This window comes from Polistes fuscatus, unplaced genomic scaffold (assembly GCF_010416935.1).
Source record: "Polistes fuscatus isolate 324 unplaced genomic scaffold, CU_Pfus_HIC Scaffold5, whole genome shotgun sequence".
NCBI classification, from domain to species: domain Eukaryota; kingdom Metazoa; phylum Arthropoda; class Insecta; order Hymenoptera; family Vespidae; genus Polistes; species Polistes fuscatus.
The window spans coordinates 8,846,430-8,870,708 of NW_025113129.1; the positions used below are offsets into that span (position 1 = coordinate 8,846,430).

At 31.9% G+C, this 24,279-nt stretch overlaps 1 protein-coding gene across 3 annotated transcripts; it reads left to right on the top strand.

Annotated features, from left to right (window-relative positions):
- Positions 1-312: 312 nt before the first annotated feature.
- On the top strand, positions 313-17,868 carry LOC122521925 (uncharacterized abhydrolase domain-containing protein DDB_G0269086-like). Of its 3 annotated transcripts, XM_043642673.1 has the most exons (12): positions 315-633; positions 8,125-8,163; positions 9,046-9,273; positions 9,914-10,002; positions 10,125-10,414; positions 14,738-14,776; positions 14,981-15,025; positions 15,265-16,155; positions 16,538-16,607; positions 16,712-16,927; positions 17,002-17,245; positions 17,543-17,868. In XM_043642673.1, exons 1-12 carry the CDS (start codon positions 559-561, stop codon positions 17,699-17,701), a joined length of 2,385 nt encoding a protein of 794 aa, XP_043498608.1. In that variant the 5' UTR covers positions 315-558; the 3' UTR covers positions 17,702-17,868. The 3 variants fall into 3 exon arrangements, with proteins under 3 accessions (XP_043498610.1, XP_043498608.1, XP_043498609.1); XM_043642674.1 differs by lacking the exon at positions 14,738-14,776; XM_043642675.1 differs by lacking the exons at positions 8,125-8,163; positions 9,046-9,273 and having other exon boundaries at positions 313-633.
- Positions 17,869-24,279: the final 6,411 nt, after the last annotated feature.

Here is a 24,279-nt window from a genome sequence, read left to right on the forward strand (position 1 = left end):
CTTCAAAAGAGAAAAGAAAACAAAAATTCACGTGAAAAAAGAAACAGTAGGCGTTCGGATTTTTGGGTACGCAAGAAAGGGGTGGCGGAGGGTGAAGTGAAAGGGACGCAACCTTAACATGATTCTATTTCTTTCGATGCATCGAAAGACGTAGCAATAATTTTATACAGTTACTCTTTCTCTTTCTTTCTCTTTCTCCTTCTTTTTCTGTTTTGTGGGGTTGCGTCGTGCAAAGACGTTGCGTGTGGGCGCACCAACACGTCACGAATAAGAAGAGAAGGAGGATGAAGAGGATGAAGAGGGTGAAGAGGAGAAGTTAAGAAAAGCCGATCACAGCATCACGCAGAAGGGTTCGAATCAGAACCGAAAGAACTTCCATCGCGAACGCAGATTCTCTTTAAGTCGAATTCGTACGACTTACAAAATTCAAAAACTCGTTCGTTAGACGATAACAATACATCGACCAATCGAAATTAATCATTTTTGTATCGAGATATCTTAGTTGATATTTTATTTAACGAATTTTATTTAAAGAAAGAAGAGAGAAAAGGAAGCAAAATGGTTTACGAAAGCGACTTTTACACGACCCGACGACCCTACTCGAGGCCCCTTGCATCGTCCTACAGCATCACGGTCAGTATAATATAATTGTTCTTATTTTTATGTATAAATTTATATATGTACAGTTTTATTTTATTTTATTATATACGTAAATATCCTAATACATGGGATTATTTTACCGATCGAGCGGGATCGAGTATGACTTAATAATGTTTTCCTGTATGCCAAACTAACTTTGTTCTTTTAAAGTATCGCGCAATATTACATACAATTTTACTGGCTGAGTTGTTACCAGCTTACATGATTCTCGATTAAAAAAAAACCTTTCTTATTACTATTGCATATATTTTTGTCTATACGTATACATGTTTTATACCTAAATACTTACTTACAATTCAATGATATATTAGACCCGGGTCAACGTTTTGCGAGAAAACAATTTACATATATCCCCCTATTTTCTTTTTTAATTATTATTGTTAGAATATTTAGAGTATTCGTTAGATAGAATTTTGATTTATTAGAGTATAAGCCTTGCGAATTGAATTGACTTTTCCTTTTACCACTTCGTCGTTGTCGTGTCATTTTTCTAGAAAATATTTTTAACGACCGAAATTCAATAATTGTACATGGATTTACGTTGTATTGGAATAATTAAAAAAATAAAACAGAATAAATGTTACAATAATAATCGTATCTTTTAATAAGCGCGAAACGTTGATCCATTAGTGCTTCGGATTCAAATTCAAGATAATTTGTTTTTTATGACAGTTCTTCGCCGTTCACGAAATCTCGATCAACGATGATAAAAGTAAATAATAAAAATAATAATAATATAATAATCGTTGACCGGTCGAATTCGATGCATTTCTCGAAGTCTCTACTTCCACACACTTTACTCCGTAACTATACAAAAATGACTTTTGTTACTATTCGTTGCTACTTTCCTACCTCCATTACTATTATTATTTATTACCCTCCTGTACTACTTCCATTTTTGATCACTACTATCATTGTTATTTGTGACTATTTATTTCCTTTTCAACCCGTCATCTTAATCCTTTCTTTCAACTCGATGCGTGCACTTGGTGTCTCGAAATTCGACTTCTTTTTTGTTGTCATTGGGCTTATCGTTTGGGCCAAAATCGAAATAATATCTCGTTTAAAAAAACGATACGATTGGGCCGAATTTTGTTAATTGACACAATAACATCCAGTTTACGGATTTCATGTGATAATTTTGAAGAACCGTACGACTCATCCAACGAGTTGTTTTATTTTCATGAATTGTCAACAGCACCAATCCTTACAGTGTCTGTTTGTTTGCTCTTTCTCTCTCTTTTTTACTTTCTTTTTGTTTCTTTCTATTTTATTGTATCTAATTCTTCTCTACTCTTGTTTGTTTCTTTTTGTATATACACGTGCATACCGTGAAATTGGTAAAATCAAACAAAAAAGGTACACATGTCTTTTAATTGTTTATTCCTTTTTTATCACGTTGATTTTTATTTGTCAATTTTTTAAGTCAGAGTGTGTTTTTATATGTAAAACATAGTTTTTTAAAGGATGTATTTACAATTTGATTTATTTTAAATTGTTCTCTGGAACGAAGGATGATACTTCGTGTAAGAGGTAGGATTCATCAATGATTATTTTTTGATTAGATCTAATCGAACGAAATTGAACATTGAACGCGATCTAAAAGAGATTAATATCTCACAGTTTGCATTATTTTGATAAAATTTGTAATATTCAAAAACATTATAAATAGCGTATTAGAGAGTATGAGAGTCACATAAGTGATTCTAATAATAGTGTCGCAGCCATTTTCCGGGACTTTCAAGCGTTAAACTTAGATATCCCGATGACCCGGCAAATCTTGGATGAGTCTGTAGAAAAATTAATTTCGTCGAAGATCTTTCAGAAGAGAACCCGAAGTAGAAATTCTTTTGAAAAAGAAGAAAAAAAAACAAACGAATATAAATGTCAATGAAATAGATCGGATCGATGGGAGCAATAAAATTTCTCATAAAAATAGAAAAAAAAGAGGGTGGGAAATTATTTTTATCATCCGAAAGGTAAAAAATCGTGAATTAATATTTGTTATTGTTTTTAATTTGATTTTATTTCGTCACGAGACTCTCGATTGATTAGAAAATTCGAACGTGCGACTGATGATTCGAACTGGCACGAGTATCCGACCTAAATTCTTTATTGTCTTTGACGATTTCAAAGATGTGATGTCAATCTCTTTCTTTCTCTTCTTCTTTTCGTAAGAGGAAAAGTGAGATGTAAAGAAAATATCTCGTCGGGATTCTTCGGGAATTTGTTGTTTCTATGAATAAGAGAAGACATGACGTTTCTTCGTAGTTTTCGCTGTTTTATCTGTGACTCTAAACCGACGCGTTCCTTCTTACATGAGTAGAGGGGATTCCGAGGATCGGTGTTGCGTTACCCTGCCCTAATTTAGACACAGACGATCTTAGCCTCAGCGTTTTAACGTCGACTCCCACCACCATGAACAACTCTGTTTCTCTCTTTACTCGCGATTTCATCCTCACGGAAATTTACGGATGACTCTTTTTTCTAATTGGAACTTTTATCTAAATATTATCTTTCTACAATATTCATTTTTCTTTGTCTCTTTACCTATCTTCAACATTTTCTGCGATCGAATTCTTTTTTATTTAATTTACATGATTTAAGCAATTCTTAGTTTTTATTTCTAATAAAATTTCATGATTTATTTTTTGATCGAATTCTTTTCTATTTAATTTACAAGATTATAGCGATATTATAAATAAATGAATATACTTTCCTAATATATTCATATGTTCTTAATGTTAATTGATCGAATCCTTTTCTACATAATTTACAAGATTAGATCAACTCTGCATTTTTCTTCTAATAACATTTTATACTTTATTTTTTATATTTATTTCACGAGTTTCTTCTTTTTTAGGAACTTAGTGCAAATGTTTTCTCGATAATTTTCAATATTAGAAGAATTATTTCTTTTTCATTATCTTCTTTATATTCATCTCAAGATTTTTCTCGATAAATCTTCCCATTTATCAACTTTTTTCTTAACTTTTATCTATATAGATATTAACAATCTTGTTTTGATTATTATTGGAAAAGTCACGCGTTCCGATACAATAAATCATTCATATTAATCCACGAGCCGTACAAATTTAAGCATTATGAAATTATCTACCTTCGCAATAATAAATCAAATAAATAAATAAAAAAAGAAATAAAAAAATTCAACAGACAAAAAGAATAAAATCGAACGTAATAAAAGAAAATACGATAGACTCATGTCAGCGATGTCAATGACGATGTCGAAGAAAATCATAGTTTGGACATAGCGCATTTCTCCTTCCAATAATAAAATGATGTTAACAAAAAAAAAAAGAAAAAATCGGAGAAAAGTGTAATGGAAGTGGAGACATCGAAAGGAAGTTAGACGAGTATCTAGCTTTTGAGAAAAATCTTTTCAAAGCTTTTCGAACGAAAGAACGAAGAGAAAAGAAATACGAAAAAAGAACACAAAAGAAATATTATAAAAAAGGGTAAAGGAAAGGAAAGGTTTCGCAAGGCTTAATAAAAAGAAAGAGAGAGAGAGACTATAAACAAATAGAGAAAATATGAGAGAAAGAAAGAAAGAAAGAAAGAAAGATCGCCGTTGCAGAAGCCGGATTTGTTTCCTTGGGAGAAGGTACCGTTCGTACCAAGGCCATCCCTGGTACCGGAACCGTTCACCGTTTGGGGCCGCAAGAAGCAGGATCCTAAGAAGGAGTTTTATCAATACGTAACCCTTAAGGAGCAGCAGGGTGTCGTTCGAGGAAAAAATCTAGCCAAGGAGGAACATACGAGACAACTTTTAGAAGGTGGTACAGTTTCGAAGGTTAACTTGGATGCGGCTGCAGAGTTGGCAACTAAAGGGCATGTATTTGAAAAGGGAGTGCTCTCGAGACAAGTCGGTTCGCATAGACATGCATTTGCACCGGCTACTGGTCGTACTAAGATACTTATGGCTCTGCAGACGCCATCTTGGTACCGCTTCTGAATACCAATGTTCAAATATCATATCTTTATACTTTAATAACGATTTTACCTTTATCTTTATACTCGTTTATATATTAGTACAGTACATTTCAATTAGTATTACTTTTTGTAGGACTTTGTCACTTTATTTCAATAATAATTCGAGTTCCTTCTTCTTATTTTACACTTGTTGCTTTTTTTTTTTTAATACAATATCTCAATCTTATTATCCTATTATGTAACGTTTGTTCTTAGAGGATAGACGATATTTTCTTTTTATTTTACATTCTCACAAAAATTCGTACACATACATGTATTACACTGTGATAGAGAAATAAAATGATAGACAATTTAAAAAAATACAAAAATTCGTCTGGTCGAATTCGTTTCTCATTAACGAATGTTAACCTAACGAGAAAAAGATAACACCTGCGAATTCGATTGAAAGGAAAACAACAACAAATATGAGACGTTAAATTACTTGGCCTAAATAATTAATCTTGCCTGGCAACGTGTAATATAATAAAACAAACTGCTTTTGCTTTTGATGAAGAGAACCGAGACACCGAGTTGCTACATTGGGTTGTGCGTTGCGCACGCAAATATGAATATTTACACATATATACATACACGCACACGCAGTACACACAATCACAAAGTTAAACATTAAAACATTAAATACTAAGTGCATACGCTTACTTCTAATTGTAAGTGTCCTGTGAAACAACATGCGCTTGCGCGCACGGGCGCATATGTACGTCTGTGTATTTCTTGGCAAGGGCACACCTAACGTTACTCAACGTTTAGAGAGCATGCCCTGAATGTTTTTCGGCAAGGAGACATTATTAATGCATACATACTTACATTTATATATATATATATATATGTATAAATCTGTCTATACATATATGTATATATATCTCGACGAGCGTTTATAATTGGCCCGTACGTTGTGTGTCTATAGATAGATCTCTCCTTTTGACTATAGTAATCGATCCGAAACACTGACCGATTTATTACTTTTTTATTTAATCTAACGTAATCCCTAATGTAAATATCCTACGAGTCCTATCAATCACTCGGTTCAATGTAAGAGCTGGACAGGGAGTAGAAAATTACAAATTAAATTTATAAAGGATAAAAATCGATCTGGTAGACTATATAAAGCTCGTCGGGCAAGGATATCGAAAAAGGAGGGAAGGGATGGGGGGTTAGGAAGACGAACTATTCGGTTTTGATATCGCGCTCGATCGTTTCTAGAAATGTAAAAAAACAAGTACAAGAAAAAATCAGAAAAAAAGAGACAAAGAGATAAAGAGAAAAAGGGGGAAAAAGGCAGAGGGCAGAGGGCAGAGAAGGGGGTGTAAAAAAAAGAATTAGGAAAAGAAAATAGAAAATAAAAAAATGACTTGTAAGGGGGCTAAAATCGGTTGGTTGTAGCTTTGTTGTGACCTTGTCTAACCCAAATCTATAGACGCCTCGGCACTACGTGGTACGTGACTACCCCGAAGCTGGCCTGAGGTCTGCCCAAGAGCATTACAGTTACGCGTACACCAACACCAGCTCTTCTTCGTCGAGTTCCTCGGCGGATCCTTACTCTCGTCGTCCTCAGAGGTCTTCTTATACTGAGGAGAACGTCGTCAAGAGAGAAAGCGGACCTTATGGATCGTATTCAACTGAAAGATCCTCTAGATCAACAACCGGCGGCGGCCCAGGAGGCTATCATTCCTCTTACGAGTCCCATACATCCGGACGTTTACCCGGTGGTTCCACCTATCGCCACTATTCCTATCGCGTTTAAATGATTCCTCCTCCATAGCAGCCCTTACGTTTAAGCCCCTCAAACAAAATTTATCTCCTAGTTATTTTTATTCCTTTTTTTAATTTTTATTTGATCGACAAAAGCCCTCTTCCTCACCCCCAATCCTTTTTCCCCTATTTTTCTTTTTCGTCTTTGGCTCAACGCGTATAATTATTATGGTATATTGTTTTTAATACTTTTTCTTGAATTAAATTTCGTTTCTCGTTTGCAAAATTCATGTATTTATTTATTTGTACACTACTGTCTCGTAGGGACTTTTTTTATTTGTTAAAAAAGAAAAATAAGAAGAAGACGAACATGTTACTTCAATCATCGCTATTTACGTTATGTTATACTTACAATTAGAGTGTCCCGTATTAATGGGGATCTTTGTGAAAATCTTGTTTATTTATATTTACTGCACTTACATTAGAAGTATATTAAAAAATAATAGTTTGCTTTAATGTATCGTGTGTGGTTGAAAAAAGCGTGATTTAACCATTTCAAATAACCAGAGATACATAATATGTCGTAATATATATTAATATATATAACGAAAAGTTTGTATCTAAAGAAAAATAAATAAAATTATATTGAAAAAGTGTATCGAATTATGGAGAATTTAAGCGTTGTCTTATATCCTTTGCTAATTATAATAAATTGACTATATATTTATTTGAAGAATTAATTCGTATTCTAAAACACTTTTATTTTAACTAACCATTAAATCTATATATTTATGCGTGTAGATGTATATTTATATATATATATACATATATCTTTTGTCATCGAAGAGACAATTGATCGAGCTAGTAAATACTGTATTAACTCTAAAATATATAATAATTAATTGTAAAACGATTATATATAACACCGAATTAATAATAGACAGGATTCTAATAAATTACGACTCATCGATCTCGTTGGACACACAACGCGAGAATCGGCCAAATTAGATAGATACATTTTTAGATACACGACATGCCTCCTCGCTGCTCTACTTTTCATACCAACCCCTCACGCTCACCACCTCTCTCTATCTCTCTCTCGCTTTGCTTTCCTTTCTGATCCTTTCTTTATCTTTCTCTCTCACTCTTTCTCTTTCTTTCTTTCTCTCTTTCTCTTTCTCTTTTACTCGACAATTAGCACATGCGATCGCATTCATAAGAATAGACAAGAAAACTGAGAGCGAACAATAGATTTTAGAAAACAAAAGAAAAAAATGAAAATGAAACGAAACTGCAGAAAACGACCAAAAAAATAAATGATAAAAGGATGCGAAAGGATAAAAACGAACGAACAAACAAACAAACAAATAAACAAACAAACAAACAAACAAAAGAAAAAAGAAATATATGTATAAATTATGATTTGATATTTATTATATAAAAACTATGGATAAAGCAGAAACCATGACGCACACGTTATTATGCCAAAGCACAAGCTGCCAAAGTCACTAACCGAGTGTCGTTCTTCTTATTTTTATTTATTCTGCCTCCCATGTGACCCTCGTCCCCATGCCGCCACCGCCGCCGCCGTCGCCATTGCCATCAACACCAACCACCATCACAACTACTATCAACAACAACACCATTGCCATATTCTGACCATCGCCAATGGCTATTCGGCAATACCACTTCCGTTCCTGGAAATCGTCGTATAATCCATTAATTACAACTATCGTATCGATCGTATGCTTGTACGGACAAAAGACTCCCCCTGTTGTCCTACCACTATCTTCTATTATTCAGGTAAGTGTTATTGCTTAATTATTGCATCCATTCCAACTTTTTCCTAATTACAAAAAATAAATAGATCAAGAAATTTGGGATATTAGTGGGACCAATTCGGGATATTTTTATGAGTCTCTTGAAATGATTATATCTTTGTTTTGGTTTGTTATTGTTTAAATAATTTGAAGGATACTAATTTGTCTTTTAAAATTTGATATAATATTATTATACTTATATATTATAATTTAATTAATATTATAATATAAATTTTTTAATTTTATTATAGCGTGATAGACTAAACTATATTATTAGAAAAACATTTCAAATTTAATAGAAAGAAAAGACGTCAATGAATTTGAAGAGGCTCACTATGCAATATATCCCAATGCCAATGGCTAATTATATACGAGCTTGTTATATGTAATATCTATAAGCTTCTATTGTTCACTATGCTACGCAACTAACGCTGATCTTTAAACATATGATCGTATGCAAATAACGACGCTTTTTCGCTCGCATTTAAACGTGATCATTCATCGATGCTTCATGCTCATACTTTCATCATGGATATGTAAATATTTCGGTCAATTTTTGACTGATTACCTCACCAGAGATCATTTGTCTTCATCATCGATTGGCTTTTTAAACGTTCAACATTGCTCAACATGCTCAACATTTCTAATGGCTTACAACAGTGCACACATATATGTTTATAAGCGCTTTATGCATAATACATAGATGCATAACATCTTATAATTAAACGAATGAAATCAAATAAATAGCGAGAACAAAAGTTTGAAGAAAAAATAATAATATTACAAAAAAACCAAGCAAACTAAGAAGTTGTGAAATTGATCGATAAAATCGAACAATAAAGCAGACAAATTGGTGTATATTTAGTTGAGGGGTTATCTTCCTCGAATGCCCTACATTGCACACAAGAGGCTCGTCACCATAGTCCATTCACCGGTCCATAATGTTTACTACGCTGGCTCGATGATACCAATAAGAATACATTCTCGTGTACGACCCAGCGTGATTGCTGCCGAACTCAAGAGGATACGTGATCTACCAAGATCCACTACCTGGTCTTACACCGATCATTATTTAAATTCCAAGGACCACATCGTAAGTGAACAAACATGAGAGAGAGAGAAAGAGAGAAAGATAGGAAAATATCAAACAATCGTGTCTCTCTCTCTCTCCCTATCTTTCTCTTACCCTTTCTTTCTCTCATCTTCCATACATCATCGATCATCGATCATCGATCATCGTCGTCGTCATCGTCATCGTCTTCTATTGGAATAAATACCATCGTCACTCTCTCATCATTCATCCAAAATGCGGAATCGCGTCGTTAGTGATCACGATCAAACACGTCATAAATAAAATTTATTATTTATTATCAAAGTGATGTTAACATAAAAGAAATTTAATATTGGAACGTAATAATTCTTCGTGTAAGAACAAAAAACTTGAAGATGTTTTTGTTTTCTTCTATCTTTGTAGTAAATAATATCTAATTTATATGCTCATAAATAAATAACAAAATAAATAAATAAATAAATAAATAAATAAATAAATATATATAAATTAGAGAAATGAAAATATCAAACATATTTTTAAGCAAATCGATAGAATTAATTATCTGTAGAAATTAATAAATTAACGTTGGTAATTTGTTAGAAAATTGACAAAAAATTAATCCTTACTCAGACATTTACTTTATCCGTATTAATCTCACGTTATTATGTTCATCTATTCACAGTACTTCGATGACGAGGCCAAAGAAATACGTGCAAGAGTGGATTCTCTTTTACGACGAGTTCACGTTTACATACCTCGAGCAACTCCAAGGTATTTGTTCAAACCTATCCATAATGAATGAATACGAACATTTACCATAATAAAGAAAATAAAAAAATTAAAAAAGAAAAATGACGGAAGACATTTGAAGTAAAAGATCTGTGAAATTTTAGCGATTTTGTCGAGGAAATAGTGCCGGAACGTATGCGTAGTGGTGATTACGTTCGCCGATTAATATCCGGTAAGAACAACACGAAAAAGGATGCGGAACCTGTATCATGGTATGACGTACCGGAAAGAGGACATTTTGGAAATTTGGCGTGTGTCAAATACGTCGCTGGCAAACCACAATCAGTCAGGAGGCCCTACTACAAAGTTGCTGATCTTCGTCCATCCGATATCAAGAACGACGTTAATTTTTTGAGCTACTACCAAAAAAATCGGCAGGCTGCTGCCAAAGCTTGTGAGTAATCATCGATCATTGATCTATGTAAATGCAGCAATTAGATTTTCGTAAAGGAAAAGTTCGAGCGAGTTTGTCCTGTTGATTGATCTATCCATTTATTTGTTGTTACTTATACAGGACATGTTATTTGAGTTATTTGATTGTCTATCGTAGATGAGAATAATATTTTTCTGTTTATTTGGTAATTTCAAAAATTGTAGACACTCTAAGTTCAATTTTCTTTTTTATATAACAATAGATATAGAAATAATAAATATAAATGATATACGGTAAATATATAAATATTTCTTTTAGTTAAATTTACAAATATGTATTCAACAACAGGACAATCGCATCGACGATTCTTGTAGTCTTTGCGTACTGGCTCTAACGAGTGCGAATGATAAAGCAGTCTGTCAATTAAAAAATAAAAACTTATTTAACAATACAAGTAAAAAAAGAAAGAATAAAAATGAAAAATGTAACCTCGGTACATAACTTTCTCTCGTAACTCGTTAGAGTTCGGTAATGAGTCTCGGCTAGATGATTTTTGAGTAGAAGAAAAAATATTAAAAAAAAAAAAAAAGAAAAAAAAATCAAAAGACGGCCGCAGGACGCCGTCTGTGTGAACCTTTTTTCGTTTTTTTACATCTTGTCTCCCCCAAAGCTCGTATCTCCATTTTCATTTCTTTTTATATAAATAAATATATTATACATACTTTTTTGTTTTGTTTTGTTTGGACTGAGATTGGCACCGAATGTTAAAACAAAATTGTCGTTTCTGCTGTGGCTGGCGATGAATGATAATGATAATGGTGATGATGATGATGATGATGATGATAATAATGACGTACGTGTGTTAATTTGATTTTTCTTATGTTTTTTTTTCTTTCATGTTTTTCCCCCTCGTTATTTTTCCTCGCTCGTTTACATTTATATTGTATACATATATATGTACCTATTATTTTATCTGTTTCTTTTTTCTTTTCGTTTTGTGTCTAATAATCGTAAGATGGCGAACGACGGTGTGAGACATTGTAATCATATAATTATATATGTATATTTTATGTTGTTCTTGTAGTAGTAGTAATAATAGTAGTAATAGTAGTAGTAGCAATATATATATATATATGTAGTATACATGTTACACGAGTTTAACTATTTTTTTTTCTTTTTAAGAGAATTTTAATTCTTATTTTGAGAAGTTATACTTCTTTTTAAAAAGAAATTATTTCTATTTGTTTGTCCGTTATTTTTCAAATATTTTTGATCACATTTTTTTTGAAACTAAATGGTCAATATAAATGAATATTTATTATTAATTTAAGAAGCGCAAGGGTTACATTTTGATATTGTTTTTTTGTATAATCTATTGTAATACCGACGATTTAAAATAATTATTTAAAAATATTTCTAAAATATAAAATCGATCGAAAATATTTGAAAATGCTAATCCAATGAATAGAAACCATTTGAAACAAAAAAGAAATAAAAAATAAAGAAAGCGAACATTATTATTATTATTATTATTAGGAAACGCGAACGAACCACGCGAATTATTTTTCGAATAAGTAATTATTTATGTATATTTGTGTATGACGCGTACGATACGGGGTTTAAAGGTTTACCGTTAAAAAGGAAACGAGCGATCGGTGGAACCGTTAAAGTGAACGAGGGCGAGATCGAGACCGAGAGCGAGAACGAGATCGAGAGGAGAATTTTTTCCGACGAAGGGGACGCCAATAATGACGGCTGCAATAATGACAACGCAGTATAAAAAAGATAAAGAGGGATGAGAGAGATGAGAGAGAGAGAGAGGGAGAGAGAGAGAGAGACAGATACACACAGAAGCCGAGCACACAAAAAAACTATGTTCAAAAACAAATCTAGATCCAACTGGAACACGCAACTCTGACAGACTATTTTTTGGGGCGATTCTCAGTGATCTTATCGAAAATCTGCATTAGCAGGAGGAGAACCAGCAGAGCGACATTTTTTGAACGTTTCAGGCAAGGGCTGGAGGGAGCGTGTTCCAGAACTTTACGAGGATCCAACTAAAACCAAAAAGAAGGGCCCCGAGGTGGATGAGGCGGAAGAGGAAAACTTAAACGAAGAATGATCGATCCTTTTACTATTTTAATTCATTATTTTCAAACCGTCCTATTTCTTTCTTTCATGATTTATCGTGTATACGTACGTACATGTATGCACGTCGACGAAAATATTTGTTCTGTTGGTGCATGCAACAATTCCTATTTGTGACATCTTGTTTGTCGTTTATTTTTCAACCATGTGTTTATTTTAATATCGTATTTTGTTGTTTAGCGAACTTTAGAATATATATTTTTTTTCTCCTGCAAAAGCGTTTTATTACTTTTATGAAATATAATTTTTTCGTATTAATTTAATCGGCATAAAGAATAGGAAAACATGGTTAAATAAAAATGTTAGGAAGAAAGATTAATGACTTTTGTCACACATATTTGGATGATTTGTATGTGCCAATAGATACGTTACGGCTAGAAAATTATGATAACAATAGTTAGATAAATATTTGATAAAAAAATTTATTTACACGCATACATATTATTGTTCATTTACGTAGTTCCTCGAGTTACTTTTTAATTCTAGATTCGTGATCGTTTTCATTTATTTAATATTCGAACGTATTTAATTATTATTTAATCTATAAGAAAGAGAAAGGGCAAAGATCAAAAGAAATATATATATACAATACAATAATCGAGATATTCTAATATAATTAATAATCGTGATAATAGTTGTAATAAAAATTATACACAGTTCAAACATACGTTTTATTTTTATTTATTTTTTTCTTCTAATGTATCTCTTACGAACAATTAATAAAAATATTTAATAGTTTCTATCCAGAGAGGAACGCGTGATAATAAAAAAATACTGTCAATCCTTTTTTCAAGTTTAATTTATGATTAAATAATTTAAGTTGAACATATCTAATGAACGAATCGATCAAAAAAGAAAATTGTTTGAGGTAAGCGTTCTCCTTACATATGCTTTGCAATTATTTTATTTAATATCGATTAATACATATATCGGAATTGTATAAGCTCAAAGAAAGCTAATTAGTCATCGAGAGTGTTATTGAGTGATCCATTGATCTCTCCGCAAACTGGAAGATAATTTATCAGCTGTTACAAATTCTAACATATACGATGGGTCTGAAAATGCGTGTATCTATTTTACTGAGTTTTTTTTTTCATAAATTTCAAGACGGAAAAGAAAGCAGCTCGTCACAAAACAATCGACAAATTTGTATTATCTTTATCTACTCTTACATTTTATACTGAACGTATAAATAAAAAGTAAGAAAAATATTTTTTACAAAAAAAAATTAATTATAGAGCTGCTCTCGCGTCCGTGATTTTTTTTTAGTATCTTGATTGACGCGACAAAAAGCAAAGGTTAAAATATGCATTCGATTGATTCATCTGATTACGCCTATTACGCATAAGCTTTAATTTTTATAGTGAGTACATAAATACATAATAATGTATATTATATACACATGCTTATGCCTACATATTATTTTAAAATTATTTTATTGATCTTATTTCGCATACATTTGAGTGTCGCGTGAATTTTCACGATCGTTATTAATTCTTGATTATAATAATTATGACGACACACAACACAAAAAAAAGAAGATAAAATCTATTCGATCAAAACGATCAACGATGAAATATAACGATCAGTTTGTGATGCGAACAAAAAGCTAATACGTAATCGAATGAAAATCATTTCGGTAATATCGTAAGATTCCGACTTTGATCAAATTCATTAGTAATCCAAAATTCATTTGTCACACACCATCGTGTACACATATTGTAGGAGCCATGAAAGTTTGTATGTGTATATGTGTTATTGCTACACGCTTAAAATATCTTACATGTACTCGATAATTATGTCAATTAACTAATGTAAGTCCAAAAAATATCAAAAATTCATTTTATGATTTATTTTATATATTCAAATCATTAATATTATAAAATAAATCATAGAATAGATTTTTGCAATTTTTTTGACTCACTATTAGTTTTTTGCCATAGTAATCGGCACGTATACGTGTATTTACATAATTAGAGTAAATTCAAATGGTTTTGATTATGCTCACCCTCATGCATTTAGTTAGATCGAACAAATTTTCAAGCTTTGTTAAACTTGGACGTTACCCTGGAGCTGTTTTCTTCTCAGCTTTGATTCGCAGAAGGCACGCTTTTTTCGCTATGAAAATGAGCCATCAATTTACCATTCGATCTTTCTCCCGTTAAACGATCATTTATGTTTCATGTACGCACGCAGCACCGGATCAACCGATGACTGAGAGAGAACTCAGAAAGGGTTAGTAACTGGATATACATTCGTATATGAGATAATAATCGCGTTCGTTCGTTCGTTCGTTTATTCGTACGTTCGTTCGTTCATCGGTGCCAACTTATTGTCCAAGAAAATTTCGAATAATGCTTCTTCCATTCCAATAATCGAAATTATTACACTAATCGTATAACTACGTATCTGTGTCTGACATTCTACACAAAATTCTAGCCCGTGCCCTAGAAACCGAACGGACCGAATCGATCGTGAAAAGAGGTAAGCTCAAATCCTTATTCAAAAGTGATTTATTTATTTATTTTATTAGTGTTTCTATTAGAGACACTAATAAAATAAAAGAAATAGAGAACTCTTTCTCTCTCTCTCTCTCTCTCTCTCTCTCTTTCTCTATTTATCTATCTATCTATCTATTTCTATTTACGATATCCTTATTCCCGATGATATTCTTTTTAATAAATCTATATACCTACGTTTTTTCTACGTGTTAATACACGTAGAAGTTAAACCAACACTGGAAAAGAAGATAACTGTAGCAGAAGAAAAGAAGAAATCTGAACCAGAAGAAATCAAACTTGTAGCAGAAGAGAAGAAACCTGAACCAGAAGAAATTAAACCTGTAGCAGAAGAGAAGAAACCTGAACCAGAAGAAATTAAACCTGTAGCAGAAGAGAAGAAACCTGAACCAGAAAAAATCAAACCAGTAGCAGAAGAAAAGAAGACCGTAGTAGAAGAACCTGTAAAAGAAGAAGTTAAGCCAAAAGCTAAAGCAGCTAAGGAATCCAAGGTAAAAAAATCAAAGGAAGCAGAGAAAAATGCAGAAACACCTAAAACAAAGGAAGCACCTGTGAAGGAACCTCCAAAAGAACCAGAATTAGTAGCAGAATCTGTAAAGGAGAAAGAAGTTAAGGTAGAAGCAGTTCCTGTGGAATCTGCGGAACCTGCCCCTAAACCAGTAGAAGCTGTAGAGGAACCTCCTAAACAGGAATCTGTAAAAGAGGAGCTTCCAAAAGAAGTACCAGCTGAGCCTGAAGTTGCACAGGTAAAGGAACCAGAAAATGTTCCTGAAACAAAACCTGAAGTGCAAGCAATAGAGGAACCAAAAGTGGAACCAAAAGTAGAACCTGAAGTGCAAGCAATAGAGGAACCGAAAGTGGAACCAAAAGTGGAACCAACAGTAGAACCAACAGTAGAACCAACAGTGGAACCAGAAGTGGAAACAGTAATCAAAACTGCTGTAGATGTACCAGAGTTTATAGAAGAATTGAAATCAGAAACTGTGCTAGAAGAAGAAGCAAAGCCCGTTGAAGAACCTGAAGTAGTTGAAGCTACTCCTGCGAGTTCTGAACTTGTAAGTGAAAAGGATCAACCACAAGATGAGACTGAAGAAGGTAAGCTTTTATAAATTTCTAGATGTTTATAAATAAATATATCTTTTGATATCGAAAAATATGGGGTAAAATTAGAGCAAATATTTCTTTCTAACATTATCTTTTGCACGATTCAATGTGTTTTGTGTCGAGTCTATCAAAAATGAGATCATATCCTTCGTTATGTTTCAAATGTCACGTTAAATGTGTATATTTAACTTTCCTACTTTGAAATATGTTTGTATCTATGTGTTAAAAATTTATATATAATAAACATTATTTATTATATACAAATCTTATTATTTATAAGATAAATAAAATAAAAATCAATCTTATAATATAATAAGATTTTTAGATCGATTCAAAAATTAAAAATTAAAGCGACAATGCAAAATTGTTACAGTGAAACAAGAAAAACAAGATGCGGCAAGAAGAGCAGAAGAATATTTGCGTAAAGTTGCTGAAGAAGCCAGGTAAATAATTACCACGTATCAATTTAAAAAAAAAAACCTGTCACTCAAACACACAGATAAAATTCTAATATATATTTATTTATTATTAATTATTTGAAACATAGAACCGAAGAAGAGAAAAGAAAAGCTGCGGAGGATGAAAGGACGAGATTAGAATTGGAGGAAAAAAAGGCATGGGAAGCTGTGGAAATTGATTTGGATCGTAAAGCTCACCTCAGTGAAATTCTCGCGATAGAGAGAGCAGAAGCCGAAAGAAAAATAGAAGAAGAAAAATTAGAAAAGGAACGCACCCAGTTACTTCGTTTAGAAGAAGCAGAAAGGTATGAAACAAATAATGATTTAAAAAACACACACGTAGAAATGTATCGAATTGAATGTTGGTTTCGTTGTTCAGACAAATCAATGCGGAAAAACTTCGAGCTTTGATGGAGGAAGAAGAAAGGATGCTGATCGAGGAACGTGCAGAAGAAATTCGTCTAAGGCAAGAAAGAGAAGAACGATTGGCTGAAGTGGCACGTGGTATTAACAATGATAAAAAGGATGTCGATTGTTTTCGCGAAGATCATCTTTTCACTCCAATAACTGATCAAGAATTGGAGGAGAAACCGTACGAAGTGCAATCAGATGAAGACACCAGGGTAAATAAACAAATATTACGTGTTACTCAAGTATTTACATCTGATCAATTTTTTACAACGAACACAACGTGTCCTAAATTTTTGTATAAGAATTAATCCGTAATTTATGATGCTTGAAAGAAATTGAATCAAAATATTTATGCGTACGGGTGAATATTTTTTTGTAATACATTTTTTTCATATAAGCATATGTAAAAATTTCATTTTCTTTTTTGTGTCATATATGTGATAATATGATGTAAAAAATATGGTAAAATTTAAACAATCATTACACAAGGTTGTATTATTTTGTTTCAGATTGAAGAAGAAAATGAGGAAGATTGTCAGGAAGTGGAAGAAGTTGTCGTGGATCCTTTCGTTCTTTCGGAAACAGAATGTTCAGAATCTCGACCAATATCCAGCGGAGGTACTGCCAAAATCGAGGAGGATTTTGTGTGGCCTGACGAAGAAGCCTAATTTTACTTTTTTTCTTCTCTTTCTATCTTTTTATTTCCTATCGCGAATAACACCCTAAACGCCGGATCATGTTCCTTTATTACTGTAATATCACTTTTTAATTTTTGTGCTATAATTAACAATATTTTCGGCATGAATATATTATCATTTCTCTTGCCATAATTAAATAAGACTTCGCGATACGATTTTAATCGATTTAAAAGTGTCAAATACGTACATACGTGCATGTACATATTTAATAGATATTAATTTGACTAATTATCCGCAAAAAAAAATGTGACGAAAAATTGACGAAATAGTTTATAACTATTATTATTATTACTTATTAACATATTTTTTGTGTTCAAATCGTATCGTCAAATTAGAAAAACGTACATATCATTCGCATATCTATTTATTTCATTGTCGATGCATTACATAAATAAATATGCATGCGTGAGTGCATCTATTAAGAATATTTAAGAGGGGAACGCGCAGGATACGTCTAATGCAACGTTCGACCGATCGTAATTATAATAAACGACCTAAATCACTTGTCGCACAAGATCAATGAATTTATGCGGTCCTTGGCATCGATTTTCCAACGAACAAAATTTTTTCCATCCCATTAAATTGTTGTAAAAAAGAAGAAAAAAAGAATATCGTTGAACGTTGCTACCAAAAGCGACGAGAAAAAGAAAAAATATTTATCGTATCGGATCGATGCATATTTATATTTATTTCATATTTATATTGTCATTCTTTTTTTGTATTATCCTTTATTTATTTAATGTGTTATATATAAACGTGTTATATATAAACCAAAATTGCTATAAATTCGTGAACGAGTCAGAAAGATTGTTTTCATTGGATGGTTTAATTAATATGTTAAACTACGAGTCCGTATTTAAATAATCATTTTTGACCTGTCGCTTATATTTAAGCTAATTTCTAGTATTATTTATTATATGAATATATTAAATAAAAAAATAAAAAAAGATGATATATATGTGATGCGTCGTGGCAGCTTAGTTTTTCGTATAGATTTTAATCGAAAGATTATAACGACAAAAGATATATATATATATTTATATTAGAAATAATTAGAAATATATTTAGAGACATACGGAAATAATTAAGCATCGCTTATTCGTATATATGTTATATTAAATTATAATTAGAATTGTGTGTTAAAAGCATACGATGCAACGAAACGCTACACCACAAATGTATGAGTAAAAAAATTGTTAATACCTAAAAACAATCGTCAATAAACGTAGATTGAAATTCTTACCTGATTTTTTATAACAAAATTTACATAACCGATCGACGATAGATTTATTACTCCAAATATTTCATACTTATATTGCCAGATAACGTTTATGTTATTTATAACTGTATCAATAAATCTTATTATAAATCAAATTAAACATCTTCTTTTTCTTCTACTCCTTTTTCTTTATCATTCAAAGATATGATACTCGTAATTATTAATATGAAAAAAATAAAAAATAATAAAAAAAAAATATTTAAATAAATAATAGGTCAAAGAGTAAATTATTTGTTTTATCGTGCACATTCTCTCTTTTATCTTAAAACAACTTATTCTAGGGAATATCAGCGTAAAAAAATTAATTTAAAATTTTGTTTCCACAGAGATTGTATATAAAAAAAATTATTTTCTTTTTTTTTTTCAACAAACTGTTATAACCGATTCGTCGATAAGATTTTTTAATAAAATCGTTAATTAAAAACTGAAAGAGAGATAGATCGGCTTAAAATAATTAATTTCTTGGAGAACAAGAAAAAAGAAAATAGAAAAAAGAAACCATCCGATTGCAAAGAGCTTTCTCGTTGTTTTACCCTTCGACCTTGATATAGACCAACCAGTTACGTAATCTTCCTCGACTCTAGCCCGTCGGCTTGGTTCGAATCGATAAAGGAAACTTTGGTACGATGACGCTTCTAACGTTGACGCTATGTACTCCAACCCGTTACAAACCATTAGATTTGCGTCATTGAAAAATAAAATTCAGAACACGGATTGCGAATAATATTATAACATCATTTATTACATAGATTTGAATTACGGTAAGAAAATTCGTGCCGTTCCTCGTTAATATTTTTATCGATTAAAAGGGCATTTACTTTCTTGGTTGTTTAATATTAGCGAAAACTACATAATACAATACATAAATTAAATATAATCTTCTTTGCCTTTTTAATTAATAAAGATAAATGATAGAGAAACCTAAATATGATATAAAAATTATTGGTTACCTGATATCTCATAAAATATAATATATATATAAATATATTTTTAATTAATATCAGGTAACCCAAGAAATTTCGTGCCGTTTTAATCAATAAAGTTAAATGATAGAGAAACCTAGAAACGGCACGAACTATCTTGGTTACCTAATAATGTACACCACGTATACCTTCACTTTTTTCGCATTTCCTTTATTCATTTTGTTATTTATAGATTTATTTAAATTAGCTAAGGTAAACACAATAGTAATTGTTTATCAGTTTTCATTATATTTCGAAAGAATTACTTTGTTCGTATCTGAGACACAGCCAACTGCACACAGTGTGAAACACTGTACAGAGAGTAGTCAATAATAGGGTTGAAGATTTATGTATAATCTATGCAGACAAACTAAAAGTGCATTGTAAACAAAAAGATAAATAAGAAAGATGTGATTAACGTCAGATAGAAGATATCTCGGAAACTAAATATATCTTACATTAGGAATATTCCTATCTTAGAAAGTCTAAGGTCTCTCCCTCCTTCTACCAATTGGTATAGTAACATTGAAAGACATCATATTTCCTTCTTTCAAAAGCTCATTGGTATCTCGAGAGCAAACTAATACCAAGAGATCCCCCTTTTGAATATTTACATATATATGTACATCCAATATATACCGATATATATATATAGACACCGTAAATGTACATATGTATACCTACAGTTTAATATACAATATAAAATATATACGTAACGGTAGAGCATAACTCGAAAAAGATGTGAGGGTCGAAATCAGGAAACGAATAATGATTCAGAAACAGTGCCGATGAAGATCGCAAAAGGCCGCACCATCGATGTGGGCATTATAATTTTCGGAAGTGAGTGCCAAGATTAGAGAGCATTGACGTCATTCTCGCGACAATAAAAAGAGAGATCCGTCCATAAGCTCGTTGCTACGCATCGCTGACAATGAATCGTATAGATAACGGCCTGTGGACGTAAGCTCAATGTAGAAACGCAACGAGAGCATATCTATATATATGTATATACATATAAAGAGAAAGAGCAAGAGAGAGAGAGAGAGAGAGAGAGAAAGGTCTATATATCTATGTACTTTAATGGGTATATAAATATACATAAAGAGAAAGTTTTCAAACTATAGTTGTAACTACAATCTACCATAAGAAATTTAAACCAATTTCATTTCATTTATTTTCGAGTCTAAAATAGCGAATACGCTTTGTTATTAGAAGAAAAAAAAGGGAAACGATTTCGGCCGAACATGAACAAAAAATCGGCAAAACATTCACAATCGTTTTAGCTTTTTCTATTCATTTGAATTCACCTATTTTTTTATATTCCCCATATCATTGAAATATCGTAGGACATGGATTTTTACCACAAAGGAAAGTTTGCGAAAGTTGCCGGGCCAACGGGCTTTGTTTCGTAGCTAACAGGGAATAGTAGTATATTGTAGTAGTAAGTAGTAGTAGTAGTAGTATCGGTCGGGAGTTGACGTCAGTCCGAGGGCTGCGCTGGCGCCAGGCCGTTTTCCTATGACGTCATTCGGGGGTGTATTTCTGGGGGGTGAGAAAAAAGAAAGGGGAGACAGAGATAGAGAGACACGTTGCGGGTTCAAAGTGGCAAAGGTTCAATGGCGTAGCTAAACCTATAAATTTTTAACGAATTTTCTCGAATTTTCTTTATTTTTGCTTTCTTCTAATTTTTTTTTTTTTAATGATTTCGATTTATCAAAATTGAGATTTTATTTCTAATAAAATATTTTTTTTTAGAAAGAATTATGACCTTTTCTTTAGAGATCAGAATTTTACCGCAGAATAAAAATTCTTAAACGAGAGAGTAGTATTTGAAATATTTTAAAGAATTTTTGTATTTTATATGAAAAATTAATTATTTTGTTTTTAAGGATAAAATTTGATGAAAAAAAAATATTTTTACGCCAGTGATTCTAGCCGTGAAACGCGTGCCACCTTCGACCCTCTAAACCTCCGCCATTTTGGTGCCAAGTTGGCGTTAGGCTCCTCATCCTCGAAGTGTAATCTCACTTTGGGAGACATATTCATCTCAAGATGATCGGAGAGCACAATAGATGTTATATTTGATCCATCATCCTTAACGATAAAACCGAAAATATATTCGATGAGTGTAAATTTACAATACTATAATTACCAACCAATAAATTTAATGACAAAAAACTGATATATTCTGCGAAGATTTATAACATTTTTATAACGTTCTCCGTGCTAATACTCTTTGTGTGATCGCTAAAAATGACATGGATCCATACTCTTTTTATTTTGACTGCCAATGGACGACGCTTTTAGCGACTATTAGGACCGAAGTTGAAAGCCTAAAGCTTTTAAAGATACTCGAATGAGAACTAAGAAAACGCGTTAACGTAACAGAGAAAAGGACACAGATTTTTTATCGAACTATACGGGGAATAGAAATTTTCTTTACGTACATGGATAATTAAAACAAAAATATACCGGGTGTAACATCTCATTTTATCATCTCAAATATTTCTGTTAATTTATACTCCATGAACTAATCATTTTTGGAAATACTAGATAAAAATTAAAACTAATCACGAAATTCTTCAAATTCCTAAATGAATTCTATAACAATTAAAAAGAATAAATTTAATTCGCCATGTAAACGCAAGTTAACCCCTGAGTCATTGTGTACATAACGAATTTGGCATCCAGCAACCCTGATTAAAGAGTAATCTTTAAATTTGTTTATTGCAAAGGAATAAGAATGCATCGGTTGATTCGATAGGTTGGTGGTAATGGTGGAGATTAAAGATACGATCGATATGCATTGACATAATTTGGAACATCGGTAGGGAGTTCGACAAGAGTTGGAAGGCAAGTTAAGAGGGAAAGGAGGAAAGAGAGGATAAGAAGAGAAGAATGAAGAGTTGGTGAAGGAGGATGAAGAGGGGTGTGGGAGGACTCTCGATCGGCGTCGATCGCAATTTGAAAGTACGACGTCACGTAGAAACGTGCTATTTATTTATGTATGTCCACGTGTGCAATCGGGTATGCGAGGGCGTCACGTGATTATTTCGACTATTTATAGATTAGTGATGCGGTCAAGTAGCTAACGAATCACTGAAATTCCAGTTGATCTCCTTCTAAAGAAGCTTTTCCTTCTCCTATCCCTGGAATATCCAAGTATTATCTTTAAAACAGAGTAAAAGGAGGACAGGAACTGGCCCTGTTCGTCTTTTCGAATGACTTTGGTTGCTTGATGGTCAACAAATAGGAAAGAAAATGTCGAGATCGTTTTTCAATACTTTATCCATATTTCACAATCTTTCCTTCTAAACCTTTGCATCATTTTTTATGAATGAAAAATGACTAATAATGATAGTTTTTTATGTAGGTGTGAGTTGTATATGTTTGTTATTTTTCTTTGGTACTGATAAAGTATAGTTGATTCATTAATTATTTTCATATGCTGATATTCATTTTATAATTATAGATTTAGGTATAAAAATAGATAATTACGTGTGTAATGACAAACTTCTAATAATACAAAAACCTACGAATTTGTTGAGGCAAAAAAATTAACTATTATATAGAATATTAAATAATAAAAATTAATATGATCAAAATTTAGATATTTAATAAAATGAAAATAAATCGCGAATCGAGGAATATAAAGAATCTTGTTTTTTCTTTTCTCCAATTTTTATCTTTGTTCTCTTCCTGTCTTTCTTTATTTCTTTCTCGTTCTCTTTCGCATTCATAATTTTTCTACGTAAACTAACAAAAAAGTACGAATAGTACTGCTAGAAAATTATGAAACATATGTTATCTTTGGAAACGAAAGGAGTACGTACATTGGTCTGTCTTGAAGTCTTTCGGGCTGTATATGAATCAGGGAAAAGAAAGAAAAGAACCCGGAGAGGAAAAGACGTGGGTGGAATAGAAAGAGAAAGAGAAAGAGAGTGGAGCAGCAGGGTATATGCAATCGATAATATCCACGGACAAAAATACTCTTCGGCAGCTTATAGACTTTCAGGGTTCACAGGCGCACTCTCTGCCATCGCATTGAAAATGTCCCTAGAAATTTATTTTTTGAAATTTCATTTTACTATTTTACCATATAAATGTTCATATCTGATAATTGTGACAGTAAATTGAATCAAAATATTCAACAAATTTAATTTCACGATTAATGAATTTTATTTTATAAGAATTTCTGATAAAAAAATGAATGATAAAAGGGATTTTTCTTTTTAATTGAATTTGTTGACTTATACTTAGAAATAATATCTTTTTTTTCTTTGTAATTTTTATCTTTACTATAATTG